The sequence below is a fragment of the Sapajus apella genome, unplaced genomic scaffold (genome assembly GCF_009761245.1).
Source record: "Sapajus apella isolate SASKATOON/1434 unplaced genomic scaffold, GSC_monkey_1.0 scaffold54, whole genome shotgun sequence".
Lineage (NCBI taxonomy): Eukaryota > Metazoa > Chordata > Mammalia > Primates > Cebidae > Sapajus > Sapajus apella.
Genome location: NW_022436994.1, coordinates 10,277,937 through 10,296,830, shown reverse-complemented (window position 1 = coordinate 10,296,830; position 18,894 = coordinate 10,277,937). Strand labels below are relative to the sequence as shown.

General features: G+C 48.7%; 1 protein-coding gene across 1 annotated transcript in view; it reads right to left on the bottom strand.

Moving 5' to 3' along the window:
* GCK (glucokinase) overlaps positions 1-12,595 on the bottom strand; it is a 38,630-nt gene extending 26,035 nt beyond the window's left edge. Inside the window, exon 1 of the mRNA XM_032244369.1 lies at positions 10,910-12,595. Coding sequence (XP_032100260.1) covers positions 10,910-10,954 — 45 coding nt within the window. The 5' untranslated portion in view covers positions 10,955-12,595. The remainder of the gene's footprint in view (positions 1-10,909) is intronic.
* Between the last annotated feature and the right edge of the window lie 6,299 nt (positions 12,596-18,894).

Genomic DNA, 18,894 nt, shown 5'->3' with positions numbered 1-18,894 from the left:
TTTCCTTCTAAGACAGGAAGAAGACAAGAATAGCCACTTTTGCCACTTCTATTCAACATAGTGAAGCAGTTAGGGAAGAAATTTCTAACCAAGGCAATTAAGGAAGAAAAATAAATAAAAGGTATCCATACTGGAAAGTGCTATGGAAAGAACGTTCGTGTCTCCTCAAAATTCATTTATTAAATCTGCGGTTTGATGATATTAAGAGGCGGGGCCTTAGGAGGTGACTAGGTCATGGGGGTAGAGCCCTCACAAATGGGATTAGTGCCCTTATGAAAGGAATCCCAGAGAACTATCTTGCCTCGTCCACCATGTGAGGACACAGCTAGAAGGTGCCACGTATGGACCAGAAAGCAGGCCTTCATCAGAAAGTGAATTAGCTGGTGCCTTGAACTTGGACTTCTCAGCCTCCAGAACTATGAGAAATAAAATTCTGTTGTTTATAAGGTAGCCAACTTATGGCATTTTGTTACAGCAGCCCAAATGGACTAAGACAGAAAGACGGAAATAAAACTATCTTTATTTCAGATGACGTGATCTTATGTAGAGAACCATAAATAATCCACAAAACTATTTGAGGTAATATGCCAATTGAGCAAAGTTGCAGCACACAAATATCAACACAAAAATCAGTTGTATTTTTATTCACTAGCAACAAATAACCTCAACAGGAAATTAAGAAACGATTATGTGAAATTAGGGAACACTTCACACAGTCATTTAGGAATCCAGGCTTCTTCTACTGTATGGCTCCACCCACCCACTAAAGCCTCATCATTATCTGCAGCTAGCCCACAGAAAGGTGAGAAAAAACATGAAGGAGCCACCCTCTTCTTAGGAGCCTACACTTAGAAATGGAAATGCTATATGTTGCACCACTGAAATTGCATGGAGACAGCTCACTGCAAGGGAGGCTGAGAACTACCGAACAGCTGGCCAGCTGTTCCTGGCATTGTCATCACAGTGGACAAAGAGGACATGGGTTTGGGTCTACTGCTAGCAACCTCTGCTATGTTCACTGGATTCCTAAATGGCTGTGTGGAGGAGAAACTGCCAGCTGACAAAGAACTGCATTTGACCATTATATGGCCAAGAAATACAATTCTACTATGCCATTCTATTTCATGTTTTGCTGTATTGATTATTGCAGTGAAGTGCTCCCTAACAAGTACTCAGAACGATGGTATCAATGACCAAAAATATGTTGGAAGAGGATACTGAATCACTCATTATTCAATGTTTATTGAGGACCTAATTTGTGCTTAGTCTGAAGTTAGAAAAGTGATTAGTTTTTAGTTTCCAGGGAGCTTACCATCTAGCAGAAGAGACAAATGAACAACTTAATACAATCGGATACCAGCAAAGCTACAGCATCTTTGGGAACATAAGGAGACCGGTAAGTTTTGTTTTGTTTTCTGAAGGCAACAGGGCAGGATTTCTTTGATGCACTAGGGGGAACTGGCCAGGAAGGGAAGGACATTCCAGATAGAGGCCAGCAGGACAATGTCAGGGGTGTTTGGAGAAACACAAATATTTGAGTGGCTCAGACTTAAGTGACACCAAGGGAACACCTAACAAATGAGGCTGAGGCAGACGAGAAATGAACAATAGAGGTGAAACCAAAATATTCTGTCTGCTCAGAAAGAGAAAACTACTTCTACAAATGGTATTTGGGGCAAAGGGGAAATCTGCATTGCATTACAGACCATTTAAAAATGAATAATCATGAATTATATTAATAATAATCATTAATATTAATCATCACAAAATATTAAAAGTATGGCTAATAAGCAAAGCTGTCTCAGAGGAACATTTACACCCATAAAGGCACTTACTATAAAATAAATGGGGACTGGCATGGTGGCTCATGCCTGTAATCCCAGTACTTTGGGAAGCTGAAGTGGTAGGATTACTTGAACCAAGGAGTTAGAAACCAGCCTGGGCAACATAGTGCGACCCTGTCTCTACAAAAAAAAAAAAAAAAAAAAAAATTAGGCAGGCATGATGGTGTGTGCCTGAGGTCCCAGCTACTCAGGATGCTGAAGTGGGAGAATTGCTTGAGCCCAGGAGGTGAAGGCCGCAGTGAGCCATGATTGCACCACTGTACTTCAGCCTGGGCTATATAGAGAGACCCTATCTCAAAAAAATAAACAAAACGAGCAAAGCGTTTCTCTCAATATGCTCAAAACCTCAATACACAGAAGATAAAGTAAACAAAAGGAAAATCAGATTAAAGAAATTGGTAGTGGTAAAAGCAGAGACTAATTATCCAGAAAACACACAAACAAAAACCACAATGAACTCCATTAAGAAATCCCAAACCCAGTTTTTTAAAAAGGCTGATAAAATAGATGAACCCTCTGATCAGATTTGGTAATCTGATAGAAGATAACAGGCTTGACGGGGTGGGCTGGGCTATGTGTGAAGGGACCCGCGGAAGCAAACCATTCCACCCACTGCCTTCGTCCAGCATTACCTGCCCAACCACCCAAGCTCAGTCAGGCCAAAGATTCCCTTCTGGATTTCCTGGGAGGGTGAATCACACGCATGACCTTTGCATTGAAAAGGTGTTGGAGAGCTAATTTACTGACAGCCGGATCACTCTTTAGGATTATAATATTCTAGAGTTTTACATGAAAAAAAGTAGGATGCCCATCTGAAAACTCCATCTAATCCCCCTAATATCAGGAAACTCTCCGAATATGGCAATCCACCAAGGATTTCTGCACAATGTAACATATTTAAAATACCAATTACCTAATTATATAATCCCTAAATAACTCAGCAGTGGGTACATTCGTATATAGTATATGATGACCCTGTTCATTTCAGATGCTGTAGTAGATGCTATTGGTGCCTGCTGGGACCCTGGGCCTACCCCCAGCCTCCCAGTTAGGGAGAAGAGCTGGACTCCTTTCCTGGGACTTACTCCTAATCTACAAAGTTACTTCACCTAGAAATACCTGGGAAGTTATGCCCTTACTAGGGCTATTGGAGAAAACACACTATGTTATGCACAATTTGGGACATATACTAAGAAATGATTTGTTGTTTATCCAAAATTCGAATTTAACTGAGTGCCCTAATTTTTTTTTGCTAAGGCTGGCAGCCCTAGCCTCTTCCCAGGGGCCTCGAGCCAGTGAGTGACTCATGCAGGAGCACAATGGCTGGCCCCTGCCTCAGATGGACAACCCTGTGATATCATTTACATTGAGAGCTCTCTGCAGGGTCAGACCGAGGCTCAGCTGCTGCTGAATCTGTACCTCTGCCTACTTCGACCCCATCTTATCCCGAGAGCACCCTCCCACCCAATCACAGGTGACAGAATCCTTATCTCAGACTCTGTTTCAAGAACCTAACACAGTCAGTACCCAGGTGGTCCTAGAAATTAGCCTATAAAGGCAGGACTCTGGAGTTGGATCACTTCCCAGCTGGATGCCACCTCACTGGTGGTAGGAGTACTGGCAGTCCCTGGCACATTGCAGTAGTGGATCGCCAAGGCCCTGCCCATGTGGAGTGAGGATGGGGGTGGACAGCGAGAGAAAAGGCCCCCTTCTCACCACAAGACTACTTCTGTAGATGCAGATGGCTCATGGGAATCTGGGAATTCAAAATTCTCAAGTGTACCTACTAGCACATCAGAAAGCCGAGGGTGCACATCTCTTTCCAAATCTTCATTCAGTGACACCATGTTGGCAGCTGGGAATGGGCCATGGCGGGTATATTTAAACCATGAACATAAGAAAATGCTACAAACCAGGACATCCCCCATCTCTAGAGAGCAGGTTGTTAGCCATTTGCCAGCACACCATTGCATAAACTCCTTCCCATGAGGGCCCTGGCTTGCCTCAGTGTTCACACTATGCACTCAGAAATAGATAACCGTGGGATCAGAGAAGGAAGCCATGCATGTGCCCAGAAGCATAGGCTCCCTCTCACCAAGGCTGCTGTCAAATGTAGGAACTGCCAACAATAGCGACCAGTGCTGAATCCCTGGTATAGCACTGTTCTGGAGGAGACCAACCAGCCGTGACTGTGTGACAAGTTGACAGTATCAGGCCCTTTCCAACCTGGAAAGGGCAGCAGTTTCTCTTTACTTGGATTGACATGTATTCCAGCCAGCAATGGACTTGCCTTTCCTACCCTCAGTGCCTCAGCCAGTCCTGCTGAGGAATCACAGATAGTGTGGTGGAATATCCTTCTGGAGGCACAGTGCAGCTGTCATCTTGAAGATGACACCCACGAGGAGGACCCACTTTCCTCCAGAATGCAATATACACTCTAATGGCTATGGGATGATGCCGTGTTCCTGAAAGGTAAAATATGTGGCTTTGGGAACCAAGAACTCTTCATCATTCTCCGTGACCCACTTGGGAAATCTGTGCTTCCGCCACCGACAACTTTAGGTTTCGTGGGTCTAGACGTCCTGGTTCTCAGAGGGGGCCCTTCTACCAGGTGATACATTAACATGTTCACTAAATGCACAGCAGCAGCCGCCTCCTGGCCATGCTGTGCTCCTTGTGCCAGTAGCCAACCAGGTGGAGAAAAGCATTACCATCTTGGCAGAAGGAGCACAATGTGGCAATTGACATCATTAGGAGGAGGAGCTACAGCTACATAATGGAGCAGGAAGAATATGGTTTGCACTCATGATTTGCAGGATGTTTCTTGGTAATCTCACACCCAGTTTTAATTGGGAATGGACAACTTACAACAACAATAGCCTGATAAAGGAATCCAGGATTCAGATGCCTCAGGGAAAAGGGTTTGGCACCTGCTCTGGGCAAGCCACCTAGACCAGCAGTGTTAGCCAAGAGGAAAGGGACACTAGAATGGATGGTGGGGGTGGGGCATGATGATGAGTATCAGTGACAGTCATCTTACGATCACCTGCAGAAGTGGGCATTGTAGTTCATTCCTCTGTTTCTCCAATTATAAGCTTTCCCAGAAGCTGCGCCTGGATGGAGAGAGCTTAAAGTGGAAAGCAGTAGGTCTGAGCTGTCAAGGGGTGGGCTGTAGTGCCTGCTATTGGTGCCTTACTGGCCAACTGGCCTGCACACCCAGCCTCTAGTTGCAGTGAGCAGCAGCTGCAGATTGCTCACAATTATACCCTTCTCCTGAGAGTTTCCTGGAAATGCCTAGAAGATCTTCCCTCCCTTGTGGCCCTCAGCTGATGACTTTGACACAGGTGCAACAGGCTGGCCCCTCTCCCAGGAGGGACAACCCTGTGATATTCTTCATGCATCACAGTCCAGGTGAGACCAGACTGAGGCAGCCTTAAGTCAGACCTGCCTCTTTGCCTGGCTTCTTCCCTCTGGTTTTCTGTCCCCACAACTTCCTTACAGCTTCTGCTGACAGTGCTTCCGCAAACGCCATTTTCCAAGAATTCCAATCTCAGGCTCTACTTCTTTGGAACCTGACCTAAAACAGATACAAATCATATTTTCCCTTCCTACTGCGCAGGCTGGTAGCAGACACATGATGCAGGCAGGCAGTGAGCCTGAGATTGGGTCCTCCTGGAGGAACAGCGGGGATATGATTGATGCCCACACCCTCTCCCAGGACCCAGGTGCAACTTGAATATTGATTCATCATACTCACTTTTCATTTAGAGAGTGAATTTTGGGCAAATGTCTTTGCAATCCATGAAAGTGAATACTCAGAACATTTTCAGGCAGCAGAGGATCCCCGTTATTTCCAAGACAGAGTGTTCATTGAGATCAGCCTCACAGCCATGCCCTCTGGGTCACAGCCCAGGAGCACAGAAAATCCCACTTCTTGGCCTCTCCAGCACTCCCTTTCCTACTTTGTTTATTGGCAAGGCTGATAGTTGCTGGTTGTCTACAACAAAACTCCCACTAGCAGGGACAGATGCTCAGGTATTGCCAGGTAAGGAATGCTGTGAATATCACTCCAGGTCACAAATGCATGTGTTAGAAGACTCCTGATTCTAAGAAGGATTTGGTAAAGGTAATCTGTGTTCAATCTAGCCTCATTTTATTTTTCTTTCTTTTATAGTGTTTAATTTTTTGGTAATAGAGAACTTCAAAGTAAGTAAGAGGGATAGTATAATAAAACCTGATGAACTCACTGCCTGATATCAGAAATTGCAACCTTGATTAATTCTAGTATATTTTTACAAGTGTTTTAGACTAAAATAAAGGGAGATGTTCAGCCTCAGGTGTAGAAGCAGTGGACCAATTCCCCCCATGAAGGAGGATGAAGAGCAGGAGAGGAGAGGCTGGTGGCTCCCAGGAGCAGGTCACCCGCTCCCACTGTAAGGCTCCTGTGTGTTCAATAAACTGCCCTTTGCACAGGTACTAAGGCTCAGTTATTGGAAACCATTATTATTACAGTTTCTAAGTAATTAACAAGTGATGCATAGGGCTGGTCAGTTATGTGACTATGCGTGTGCGTGTGTGCACGCACGAGCGCATGTTTGGATCATAACAGAAACACCACCATTTCTTTGTAATCAGCTGAAATCAACACTCATTAGTGGGCCTCTCATGGGCAATAACAGATTTTACAGCCACCTGTCCTTTCTTTTTTCTTTACAACTTTGTGTGTTTGTGTTTTCACGGCATGCTCAGGGCACAGTATGTTCTGCACGCAAGAGGGGGCTGCACAGGCTCTGGCTCCCCCTCAGGCACGTCCCTCTTGATATAATGTGTAGCGTGGAACTTCTCTCTGTGTGTTCTGTGAAGGGGCCCCGCAGTCCCCCAGCTGGGACACCTGCCCTGGAGCCTTTGGCAGGGCTGGGCACTGGTGGAGCCTGAGGCCAGACTCAGGGAGCCACATGGTGGGAACCACAGGACACTGGGACGTGGGTTTAATCTGAGCCTGTCTGTGGGTAGTAGTGTCACAGTGGGAGGGACAGGAGGCAGGGTGAGTCCGTGACTCCTGGAGAGGGATCTGTCACGATCCACATGGCGTTCCTTCTCTCATCCTTCTGTGCTTCTACTTGCGGGACTTTCCTACAATTCTATCTGTGCCCATGCACAGTTATATAGCATCACGATGAGGCTCCCTCTTTGCTTGGGCCAGAGAGAGAGAGAAACAGAGAGAGAGAGAGAGAGAGAGAAACAGAGAGAGAAACAGAGAGACAGGGAGACAGAAAGAGAGAGAGACAGAGAAGTTCACACAGCTGACAGGGTGCTAAAGGAGGAAGTGTCCACCCTGAAAAGGGAAAGGAAGAGGAAGGCAGAAGGAGGGGCCACGCCAGGTGTCCCAACACAGCGACAGGAGCACACAGGGACATGCCAGGGCTGCCTCCAAAGACCTGGTTCAGCTGAGGAATGACAGACCCCACAAGGGGCTTCCCACGTCAGATGGGCCAGAATGTTCCCTGGAGGTCACTAAAGAGGAGCTCAAATCTCTCTTGCCTTGGGGTGGCTTCAAGGCAGAGGCCAAGGGCACTTTGTACCTCTCTCCATCCGTCCCCTCTCCTCCTGGGAGTCCTGCTGTGGGCAGGTGTAGGCGTGGGCCTAGCTGCATCAGTTAGGAGGGTTCATGCTGGGGTTCCTGTGGCCTACCGATCCCCTGGATCTCACTGCTGATGTCCCCCTTGGCTCGCTTCTGCCCTGGTGTCTCCCAGACATAGCTGCTCCTTCTGAGGTGTCCTCATCCCCAGAGGCCTGGGCCACAGGCAGAAGAGAGCTTCTCCTGGGGACAGCCCCCAGTCTTGTCACCTCCCAGCCTGGCCTGGCCTGCTGTCCTGGTTACAACAGAGGCACTGGGGTTGTGACATGGATCTGATGGATGGCCCAGTCCTGGTCCCACAGATGCCACCCCAGCCTTCACCCCTACACCAGCCGCCTGCCCACAGAGTGTCCATCCCCTGAAGTCCGGGACCTGTCACTGCTCTCCTAGGCCTTGGTGCTGCCTGCTCCTCTCACACCGGCCCCTCCTCCCAGCACACCTGCTTGGGGGCCATCTGGAGCTTTACACTCTGCACACCTGTCTCAGAGCAGGTGCCATGGTAGTATGGGGGCATCTCTCCTGCTGGGGCTGGGACAATTCCTGCCAGGGATGTGGGTGAGCATGATGGAGCGCTGCACCTTATTCCATCCTCATTCCACTTCCGAGCCTGCCCCTTCAATGGGGCAAACGTGCCCAGGGCAGCTGGAGAGAGAATGGTCAGTTCCTCCTGGGATGCCCTCCTCATGTTACAGATTGAATTGTGTCACCCCAAATTCATATGTTGAAGCCCTAATCCCAATGTGATGGTGTTTGGAGATGGGGCCTTTGGGAGATAGTTAGCTTTAGGCAAGGTAAGGAGGGGGAGGCCCCATGATACAGTTATATTCTTATAAGAAGAGACACCAGAGAGCTTGTTTTCACACTCTCTCCACCATATGAGGACACAGCAAGAAGGTGGCTGTCTACAAGCCAGGAAGAGAGCCCTCCCTGCAACCTGACCATGCTGTCACTTGATCTTGGACCTTCAGCCTCCAGAATAGTGAGAAATAAATTTCTGTTGTTGCTAAGCCGTCAGTGGATGGTATTCTGTTATGGCAGCCTGAGCTGATCAACACACCTGAATCTCATCTTTCCAGGCTCCTTCCTGAAAAAGGATCACCAAATCTACCAGGTAAAGCTAACCAGACTTGCAGTGGACCCTCATCTGTCCACAGTGAGGTGACAGTGAAAATATAGACCAAGAGAAGTGCCCAGGGCCCAATTTCAGGCCACCCAGAAATGGTGGTCCAGTAAGGGATGGACCTCGATGCCAAAGGAATGAGTCAGTGCTGGTGGGGTACCAGGCAACCACAGCTGATAAGGAAGGGGCTTATGAGGGGTGGGGGTGGCATCAGTAGGATCAGGCTTGCCGCTAAGGAGCTGACATCCACATGGAGAAGTCACCGGGCATGGAACTGAGGCCACAGCCTCCTGCAGATTATAAAGGAATGACCTTTATAATTCACAGGTAAGATCTGGAAGGTTAGTACCGGCAAGATGGCTGCTCTCGATCAGAGAAGTGGAAAGGGGGAAAACAGCAATACTTTAGTTTCCTCCAAAGCAACCAAAAGGAGAAGGAAGACAGTTCCTCCTGGGAGTCTGCATAGAGACAACCACAGCTGATGTCTTGGGGACAACTTTGAAAGGGCAAGGAGGGCATTGCTCATTGCTCCAAGGTCAAACACTGGCTTGGGGTAGGGGCAGCACTTCCCAGAGACACTGGACTGGACCTGGGTCGGCCTGGGCAGCCAGCTCACTTGGAAAACATCAGATCCTTAGGATGACCCTAAAACCAAGCCTGGTTCCCCCGAGACAAGGACCAAGTCCTCTCTGCAGTCAGAGCAAGCAGGCAGGAGTGGCCATTGCAGCTCCACGCTTCCCTCATCTGGAACTTGGCACCCTGCGATCGGGGCACTGGAGGAGGAGTAGGTGGAGCAGAGACAAGTGCAGAAGTCAGTGATACTCATCCTGTCTGTTTAAAATTTGGTATTTTGTCCGTCATAATTTGTTTACATTCATTTGGATTATTTAAAATAACATGTAATCTTGATGATTGATGTTTCTGGTGACCCCTTAAAGTTTGTGCCTGAGGCATTGCCTTGCTCCATTCTTGGCCCTGACAAGGGTGTCAGTGACCTCTCAGAGTTCTGGGGTCAACAGCTGGCCCTGGTCAGGACCAGCACCCCCTCAGACACGGAGCAGATACAGGATGGGGCATGGGCAGCCTCAGAGTCTGAGGCTGGATGCCTAGCCCAAGAAGGTGGCTCACTCACATGCCACTGTGAACGCAAGGGGCTCGGGGACAGCTCTGCTGTGGCCTTTATTAAAGTGATTCCCTGTGCACACATGTGTGCATATGCATGTACACATGGAGGTATGCATATGCACACATAAGCACAGGCAAAAACATGCACACATAGCACATTCACACGCACACACATACACACGGGCACACTGTGCTTTCTCTCCCCATTTGGGGAAAGTGCCGGCTCTCCACAGCCCACATGTCCACCCCTCCCCAGCTTTAAGCCATCTCTCTGGTCATGCCACAGAGAGCCACCTCCTTCTCCCCAGGTGGCCTGAAGGGGCCCCTTGGGGCAGGATTTCTTATCCAAATTGCTGCCATAGCACCAGTGACAGGCAGATCTGGGACTTGGCTGGGGCCTTGGCCGGTCCAGCTGTCTGGCTGCACACCCTCTCACTTGGGCTGGCTGTTTTCCTCCTAACATCATTAGTTCTGCCAGAAGCAGAGCCAGCCTGGGGTTTATGCTGACCTGGTCATTTCACACAGAGGCAAGAGGGAAGCATGCCCAGAGTGACTGGCTCTGCCCACTTACCCCTTCTCCCCAATTCTGCCTGGGCCCCCAGCTGGGGTGATGCAGGCACGTTCCCCCCAGTGTTTCACAGCAAAGTCCCCTGTCCCCAGCTCTCTCCTTGCTCACTTCTGGGCTCAGGGCTGGCTCAGAGCATGCCTGAATTTCTCTTTGTTTTTGGAAAAAGCAACTGTCCTACATGCCCCAGCAGGCCACAGCAGCCCTGTGAAGTCATTCCTGTGAGGAGGTGAGGCATCTTTGACTTGTCACCATGTCAAGTGAGTGTTGTCTCGAAATCAGGTAGTGGGCTTTTCCCACAAGACGTCGCATCCCTAACTGCCCCCCCAACCCCATCTAGGGCTCTAAACTCTCCAGAACCCCTCCCCAGTGGAGGCCACTGCCCGGACCTCTTGGCAGCCTAACTTCCAGGTCGCAGGGCCAGAGTCCAAAGCTGGACAGGTCTGCCAGGCCGCTGGGGCCTTTCTGCCCCACAAGGCACCCCTGGAAAGACCCTTCTCAAAGAGCCTGTGCATAACATCAGATTCTCAGTTTCAAACCCTCATTAGTGCCACACCACGGAATGCTGGGGACAGGCAAGCAAACACTCCCAGAATGCCCAATGGAGGGCGAGCTACCTTCTCCTTCTTGGCGGCCTCCATCCTGACTCTGTCATCCAGCATCTGCACAGCAGCCAGCGTGGGGAGCTGGGACCCCTCAGCCTTCCCCAACAGGCTTCTGAAGTGAAAATGTCCAAGGCTTCTCCCCCGCAGGGGTCACAGCCCGCCCTAGGTCCCCGGGAGAATATGATCCTGCTCAGACTGGTTTGGGGTTTGAGGTTCAGTCAGTTTCCTCCTTTTCATTGTTCTCCAGAGAGTTGGCAAGCGTTCCCTTCCAGACCCTTCCTCACTGCACCCGGGTGTTCTCCAGGCAGGGCCATTGCTTGGCGCTTGGGTGGCGTTCTCAGTGCCTTCTTTCCCAGTTGTGCTGAGCTGTGGGGCTTAGTGTCTTTCAGACAGGCTCCGTAGGAAAGGTCCTCTCCCTCCTGCGGCCTGAGGACAGCTTTTGAGTAATTAGGCTGCAGGTGACTGTGTCTCACACCTAGCCTGCTTCCCCGGGGCTCAGGCGCCACTTGGCACTTCTTGCTCCAACCAAGTGTGGAGTGGGGGATACTCCTGCCAGGGCTTCTGTGCTCCTGAGAGGGCCTGTGGTTGTCATGGTGACCAGGAGTGACCTCAGCAGGGCTGACCATCCTGTCATTAGAGCTGCCATGCATAAAACTGGGACTGATGGCAAAGAGCCTCCATCCCCATCACCATGGTGACCACTCAATCACCTTGTCGCTGCAGTGACTGCTAGTCTGTTAAGCCTTTGCCACCTGTTCAGGTCCTAGGGCAGTGTCTCAGGGTCTCCTGCACTCCTGTTCTGAGGAGCAGAGTCTCCAGTTGGTTGAAATGTCACCTGATCCAAGGGCAGCCGCACTGCACATTGGCCAGAGCCTAGTGGAGCCGAGCATCTCAGCTTTAAAATGCGTTTCAAAGCCTTTTTCTTTAGTCTTAAAATGTAGCCTTGAAATGTGCTTTGAAACTCTGCTTCTCTCCCTTTCCCACTAGACACTCCTTTGCACTGCGCCTGCTTATCTAACTATATGCTTACTTGGGAATTCCAGGGGCTAATCTCGAAACAAAAACCAGACACAGAACTCCTGCAGAATCCTCCAACTTAGGGGGAGTCAGAACAATTCGTCCACCACCACCTGGCCGAAGTCAAGATAACATCAGGACAGGTGATTACTCAAGACAACCATGGGAACAAGACACACAGACCCTGTACCCTGCACTGCTCCCATGTATCTCCCATTCCAAGTTTTCCTTTGAGAATCCGATGATACATTTTAAAACCTGAGATAATAGAATGCTTTAAAACAACAATTCAACATCTTCTCAGTTTGCTGGCTCTGGTTAAAACTACTTTTCCTCCCACCAAACCTCTACTTTTGTATTTGGCTTTCAAGCAGCAGAATCCAAGTCTGGTTACAATGGGGAACATTTACCCATCAGGGTCTACTTGAAACAATGAGTGGTTTAGTTGAGGACCCCAGAGTGGCAGAATCTCTGAACCATTCAATGCACCCAAAGGAAAGTCCTCTGTCCTCCTCCCTGGGGTGGGGTGGATGGTACATTCCTGGCTGATGAATTGGGGAGCAGGTGGGGAGGGAGCTGCCCTCCCCAGGTGTAGGGCTGAGGGACCCACAGGGTCGTGGGGTGAGCCTTACGCTGTGCTGAGGTGCAGGATCCGAGAAATAAAGAGACAGGACACAGAAGTACAAGGAAAACACAGCTGGGCTCGGGGGGCCACGCCACCTATAAGCGGAGTCAGGCGAGGCCCCAAATGTCCAGAAGCATGTGTATTTATTGTGTATAGGTTAGGGGGCAGGGCAGCGAGTAAAATCATCTTTAAGGATAGTGATAGGGTCGTAAGCAATAAAAGATGGGGTCAACTCCCATTAGGTTACCTAGGCCAGGAGGTGGACAGTGCGCAGCAAGGGGCCCGTTCCCATGAAGGCAAGGGCCGTGTGCAGTAAGGGGTCCACCCCCATTAGGTCACCGAGGCTTGAAGGTGGGCCGTGTGCAGTGAAGAGGGTGCAGTGTGCAATACTTCTATCTATGGGCAAACTACTTCTAAGAAGATTTATAGGAGGATGCTTTAAGTCATATAGCAGTGGCAGAGCTGTCAAGGTTACCGCCACCTTCTGGCAGCTTCCAGTGGGTTCTATGGGAAGATGCTTTTCAAGCAGCACAGTAGCAAGAGCTGATAAAGTTCACAGTCACCAAGGTGGATTGCAGGTCTGAGGGCGGCCTTCCACAAGAACTGGAGCAAAGTCCTACAACTCCTTTATCAGGAGGAGTGGCTCTTGCCCCAAGCCTGCCATACAGCAGGTATCTTTACGATACTGAACGCTGCCACCTGGGCCATGGATTCTTGTCCGGTATGACTGTTTTTCCCTTAAATCATGCTCTGCACTGTGCCTGCTCTAGGCATTCCTCCAATTATAAGCTGCTTATCCCTTAATTCATGCTCTGTACTGTGTCCACTCTAGACATTCCTCTGATAAGAACTAAGATATAATTATAGGTATATATGTAGGGAAATATTCTTTAGGCACTCATACTATCAACTATTATATGATTATATCTAGAGGATTATATAAAGGGATTCTTCAAGCCCTAATTCTATAAACTAATATATGATTATGTAAAGGATTATATAAAAGGAAATAGCTGGGTAGTAACACTATAAAGTGAGATATTCCTCAAGCCCTAGCTGTGACAGAGTTCTGTTTAGCTCTCATTCCTCGGTGCCTATATGGGGGGTTACCCCCACCCAGGTGGAGCTTCTTCAGGATGCCCTTTTTCTCTCTGGCCCCATCCCTCCAGACACTCAACACTTCTGCTTCAGCCCCTCCCCCACCCTGCTGGCCCCTGCTCCCTGGCCTGTTGCCTCCTACTTCACACCTGCTCCCCTCTCTCCCCTGCCACCCTTGGTAGCGTCTCCCATTTGTGCCACCTTGTAATTGTTCTCTCCTTGCCCTTTGTCTTGTGTCATTATAAGGGAGAATATTAGGGAGGGGGTTCACACAAACATATGTATTTAATCATCCATGATAACTCAAAGTTTGTATGTATCTTGCTTGGCGTTCCCTGACCCTCTCCAATCTGTGCCAGTTACTTTGCCTCTCTCTTCTTAAGTGTTGAACAAAGTCCTGAGCTTTGCTCTGATTGGATGGCCTACTGATGGCCAGCTGAGTGGCCTGTTGATTGGCTGAAGCTTGGATCAGGTGCCCATCCATAGATCAATTGCTGTGGCAATAAGGACCACTGGTTGACAGGCTCAGGCCCAGGGCACCACGTGGTAGAGGTAGATGAGCCTCTAGGTCATGATGTGGTTTTCCTGTGAGGACTTTCCCTGTGTGCTCACTGTTGTTGTTTGTTAGGTTGTGTTTGGTGTCCCCTTTCCAAGGGAACACCTTGTGTTCTTTCCCTTCCTTTGCATCCTCCTTTCTGCTCTCACTGGACCTAAAGCCTGGAGGATGTGGGAGGTACATGCCTGGTCATGGAGCAGGGGATTCCTCTGCAGGCCTTCCCACCTGCCCCTCTTTGCTAGCTCTGCAGACTTTCTCTCCCTTTTCATACAGGGCAGCCCCATGGCCATCAGGGTATCATCAACAGGACAAGCCACTGGCCTAAATGACTATGTGTCCCAATTCTAAATTCCTGGCATTCATCCAGCATGGCTACTGATATGGTTTGGATATATGTCCCCAACAAATTTCATCTGAATTGTAATCTCAATGTTGGAGGTGTGGCCTGGTGGGAGGTGTTTGAGTCATGGGGGAGGATCCCTTATGAATGGCTTGGGCTATCCCCTTGGTAATGGGTGAGTTCTTGCTCTGAGTTCACACAAGATCTGGTTGTTTAAAAGTGTGGCACTTCCTAATGCCTCTCTCTCTCTCACTCCTGCTTCCGCTATGTGATGTACCTGCTTCCCCTTTGCCTTCTGCCATGACTGTAAGTTTCCTGAGGCCTCCTCAGAGGCTGAGTAGATGCCAGCACTATGCCTCCTGCAGAGCCAGCAGAACTGTGAGCCAATGAAACCTCTTTTCTTTATAAATTACCCAGTCTCAGGTATTTCTTTATAGCAATACAAAAATGGCCGAATACAGTTACCTATCCACTTCTGGCCCCCCAGCTGCAGAGGGGTGTCTTAGGACAAATACAACTTCTGGGAAGCCCCTGCGGGGGCACAGTCTCAAAATCAGGGCACCTGCCTCCTGTCTTCCTTGGCTGTAATACCTTCCTGCCCATATACACTCTTGTCCTGTCCCTCCCTTACTCTGACACCCCCTATTGCTTCATAGCCAGTGGCAGAGCTCAAGCCTTTGGTGGCAGACTATGCCTGTCTTCCCTGTGGCCTGGAGAACCCAGAGGGAGCCCTAGATGCCTCAGTGTGGGGTTGTGGTGGGGAGCAGTTCTCCTGGGGGTTGTGTCTGCTGACGTCAAGTCTGTGCACCTGAGGCTTGGTGAACTACTCAGGCCATGGAGGCCTGACCACATTAGTAGCCCCTTTCCACACCTCTTTCCTATTGGGCTGTGGAGGCATATAGCTCAGCTACATGCCTTGGCCTTGGCTAATTGAATGAGGAGGTGTGGGGGCAAGGACCATCGTGTGGCTGGGCTCCCCACCTGGACTGGGCCTTCTGGGGGTATGCTCCTTGATAGACTTTTTCCCAACTCCTCAAAGGTTCTGCTGTATAGCAAGGGCTGGCACCTTATATGAGCTGGGCAAGGCTGCAAAAGTGGGTGGGTACCTGTTTTGCCCAGTGGGGCAAACTTAGAGGGCCTGGGCTGTTTATCTTGGACAGTGTTAACTCCAGTTCTGTCTACAGAAAGGCTTTTCTTCTAGGTCCCAGCACCAAAGCGGGAAGCCTGGACTAGAGAACTCTGCTACCCACACTCCTGTGCAGGCTTCATTCATAGCCTTACTGCCCCGTCCCTGCATTTTCCATTCCCACAATTTTGTACCTACAGAACAGTTGCAAGGACAACAAGAAATTCCTAGATACCTTTCACGCTGATTCCTGTATTTGCTTTATCACACACACACACACACACACACACACACACACATACACACACACAGCGAGTAATTTGCAGACAAAATGTCTCTTTACTTCTAAATTCTTATGCATATTTCCTATAAACAAAGACCTCTCTTATATAACCATGGCATGGTGATTGAAAGCAGGAAATTAAAATAGATACAATACTATTGTTTAATCTAGAGGTCTTAGTTGGGTTTTAGCCTATCTTCAAATCTCTACTTCCCATAGACTGTAGAACACCTTCAACCCACTATGATTAATAATCCTTTTTCTCATTAATGAGAACACAAATAATTATCACCTGTTAAATATCAGCAATCACTAGAGCTTGTAATATAATGTTTTATCATTCCCAACAACATTCCTGTGGAAAGAATACTTGTCTAGTTTTATAGACGAAGGAAAAAAGGAGACTCAGGGAGGTAACCGTTTGCTCACTTTTGTGATTCTGTGATGTGTCAGTGCCGGGATTGAATCCAAGTTGGGTGACAGCCAGGGTGACAGAGTGGAAGGCAGGCAGGTCTTGCTTTTCGGTAACACAGTGAACTTGGGAAGTCTGCAACCACATGACTATGAATGAGGCTTCCTGGAATGGTAGAGGCTGAGCAAGGCCAGAGAGGAGCAGGAAGAGTTGCCAGGGGCGGAGCTGGGCTGCATGACTGTTAAGCATTTCACTGTTGACATCTGAACCCCAACTCTGTCCCTTACTAACAATCTCCTTAAACTGAATCTCAGTTTCTATGTCTGTAAGGTGGCAATAATATCTTCCCCTGTTTTTTTGTGAGGATTAAATGAAGTAGCACATGGAAAGTACTTGGTATAAGGTAAACTTTGGGACAACTACTATAATGTGTCAGGTGAATACACTGAAATTTATTCCATCCAAGCACTGTCTTCCTGATCTTTTTGCACAACTTTCAGTGGAAGGGAGAGGGTTCCAGATTTTCCTGAGAAATGGCTCTCATCTGCCTCCTACAGGGAAATGGTGTCAATGCAGTCAGATGAGCCTGGACTGATAGCACCCAGCAACCCAGCTTGTCAGACTACGTATCTGTGGATGGCTGAGCCTAGCCATGGCCAATGGCTGCTCCTGATGTTTACCACCAAAACAGAGGAAATGTGGAAAACCCCTTTCCACCCTCTGTACCTGGAAACACCCAAGAAAGAGGGTTGGTGAGAGAGGTACTGTGTAAGTGGGCAGGTGGTGGGAACTTCCTTTCACCACAGATTAATTAAGGCAATGTTTCTTAGCTGGGCAGAGTGGCGCATGCTTATAATCCCAGCACTTTGGGAGGCTGAGGTGGGTGGAGTGCATGAGGTCAGGAGTTCAAGACCAGCCTGGCCAACATGGTGAAATCCTGTCTCTACTAAAGATACAAAAATTAGCTGGGTGTTGGGGTGCACGCCTGTAATCCCAGCTACTCAGGAAGCTGAGGCACGAGAATTGCTTGAACCCAGGAGGGAGAGGTTGCAGTGAGCGAGTTCATATCACGGCACTTCTGCCTGGGCAACAGAGCAAGACCCTGCCTCAAAACAAAACAAAACAAACAAGTACACACACACACACACACACACACACACACACACAGAGCAATGTTTCTCTAAACTACTGCTCCCAAGGGACATTTTGACATTTTTGATTGTGCAGTGGGGAGGGGGTGGGTTGGCACTGACATCTAGTGGGTACAAGGCCTGAGATGCTGCCAGCACAATGCACAAGGCAGTCTCTCAACAACAAAGAACTATCCAACCCAAAATGTCCATATTGCCGAGGTTGAGAAACCTTGATTTAGAGTAATGTTTAAAGTGATGCTGTTGTTTTTTCAATATATCATCTCTTTCCCATAATCTCAGATACGGCTGCTTCTGGCATCATGATTTTGTGACCTTTACTGACAACTTCCAAAGACCAAGGTCCTTTCAGATGCATATGTCTTGCAAGTTCCTTTCTGATTACATGTGAAGCTGTGTCTGAGGGGGTTAAAGAAACTAGTAACTAATAGAAATCTTTATCTTGTCTTGCAGGGCAGCTGATAAACAGTTTGCTATAATGCCCTCTGCTTATACAACTTGCTGAAACAGGTTGCAACCAATATGGCCGACTGGAGCCTTGGCAAAATAGACTTATTAGCCTGATGAGTGGGTCTTTGATGTCACAGCCCGAATTTCCACATTTTTGTTTTATACCAACTCTCCTGAATTTGCACGTGACCCAGGAAACAGTATGAAGAAGCAACAGCATATGGCCAAGGGATTTTCTAACCGCTTCTTCGTTTCAGCCAATCACTGCCCAGCTCGAAACTCCGCCTCCAAAATCTCTCCCTTAAATCTACTGCTGCGAAGCAAGTACTGGGAGACCGATTTGAGCCCATTTTCTGTCTCCTTGCAAGGCTGCTTGAAAACAAATCTTTCTTGCTACAAAAATCCAATGCTTGGATGTTTGGTTTTACGTTGTGCGTAGGCAAACGCACCCCGTTTAGTTTAGTAACACGTGATATCACTTACTACACAAGAAATGGGCAAGGTACGGCATCTTCAGGGAACTGTGCCTCACTCATTCCCATCCGTGGGCTTGCTTTCTTTCAACAACTCAAGCAAAAAGTTCTCAACGTCACTGTGCACCAAGCTGCTCCTTGCAGTGTGGAACTCAATTTCTGCCGGCTTTAGAGGTAAACAGGCTCTGCTCCTCTGTGAAGTCCTAAATCAGTGTTTTCCCATGCATCCCGGCAGCCTTGTGCCTTGGGGTCCCGTGTCACCCGGGGTCTGCTCCTCCACGCGGCAGGAGCAGTCAATGATCTGAAACCTGAAGGGGCCTCTGAAACAAAAGGGTCCTGCCTCTCGGAAGATATGCAGAGAACTGGCGCCTCGGTGTTGCCCTGGGTTTCACTGCCCAAGAAGTAGCTATGGACCTATAGACTGCACTTGTTACCTGGCGTACAGAGTGAGAGTGACCTGGACGGC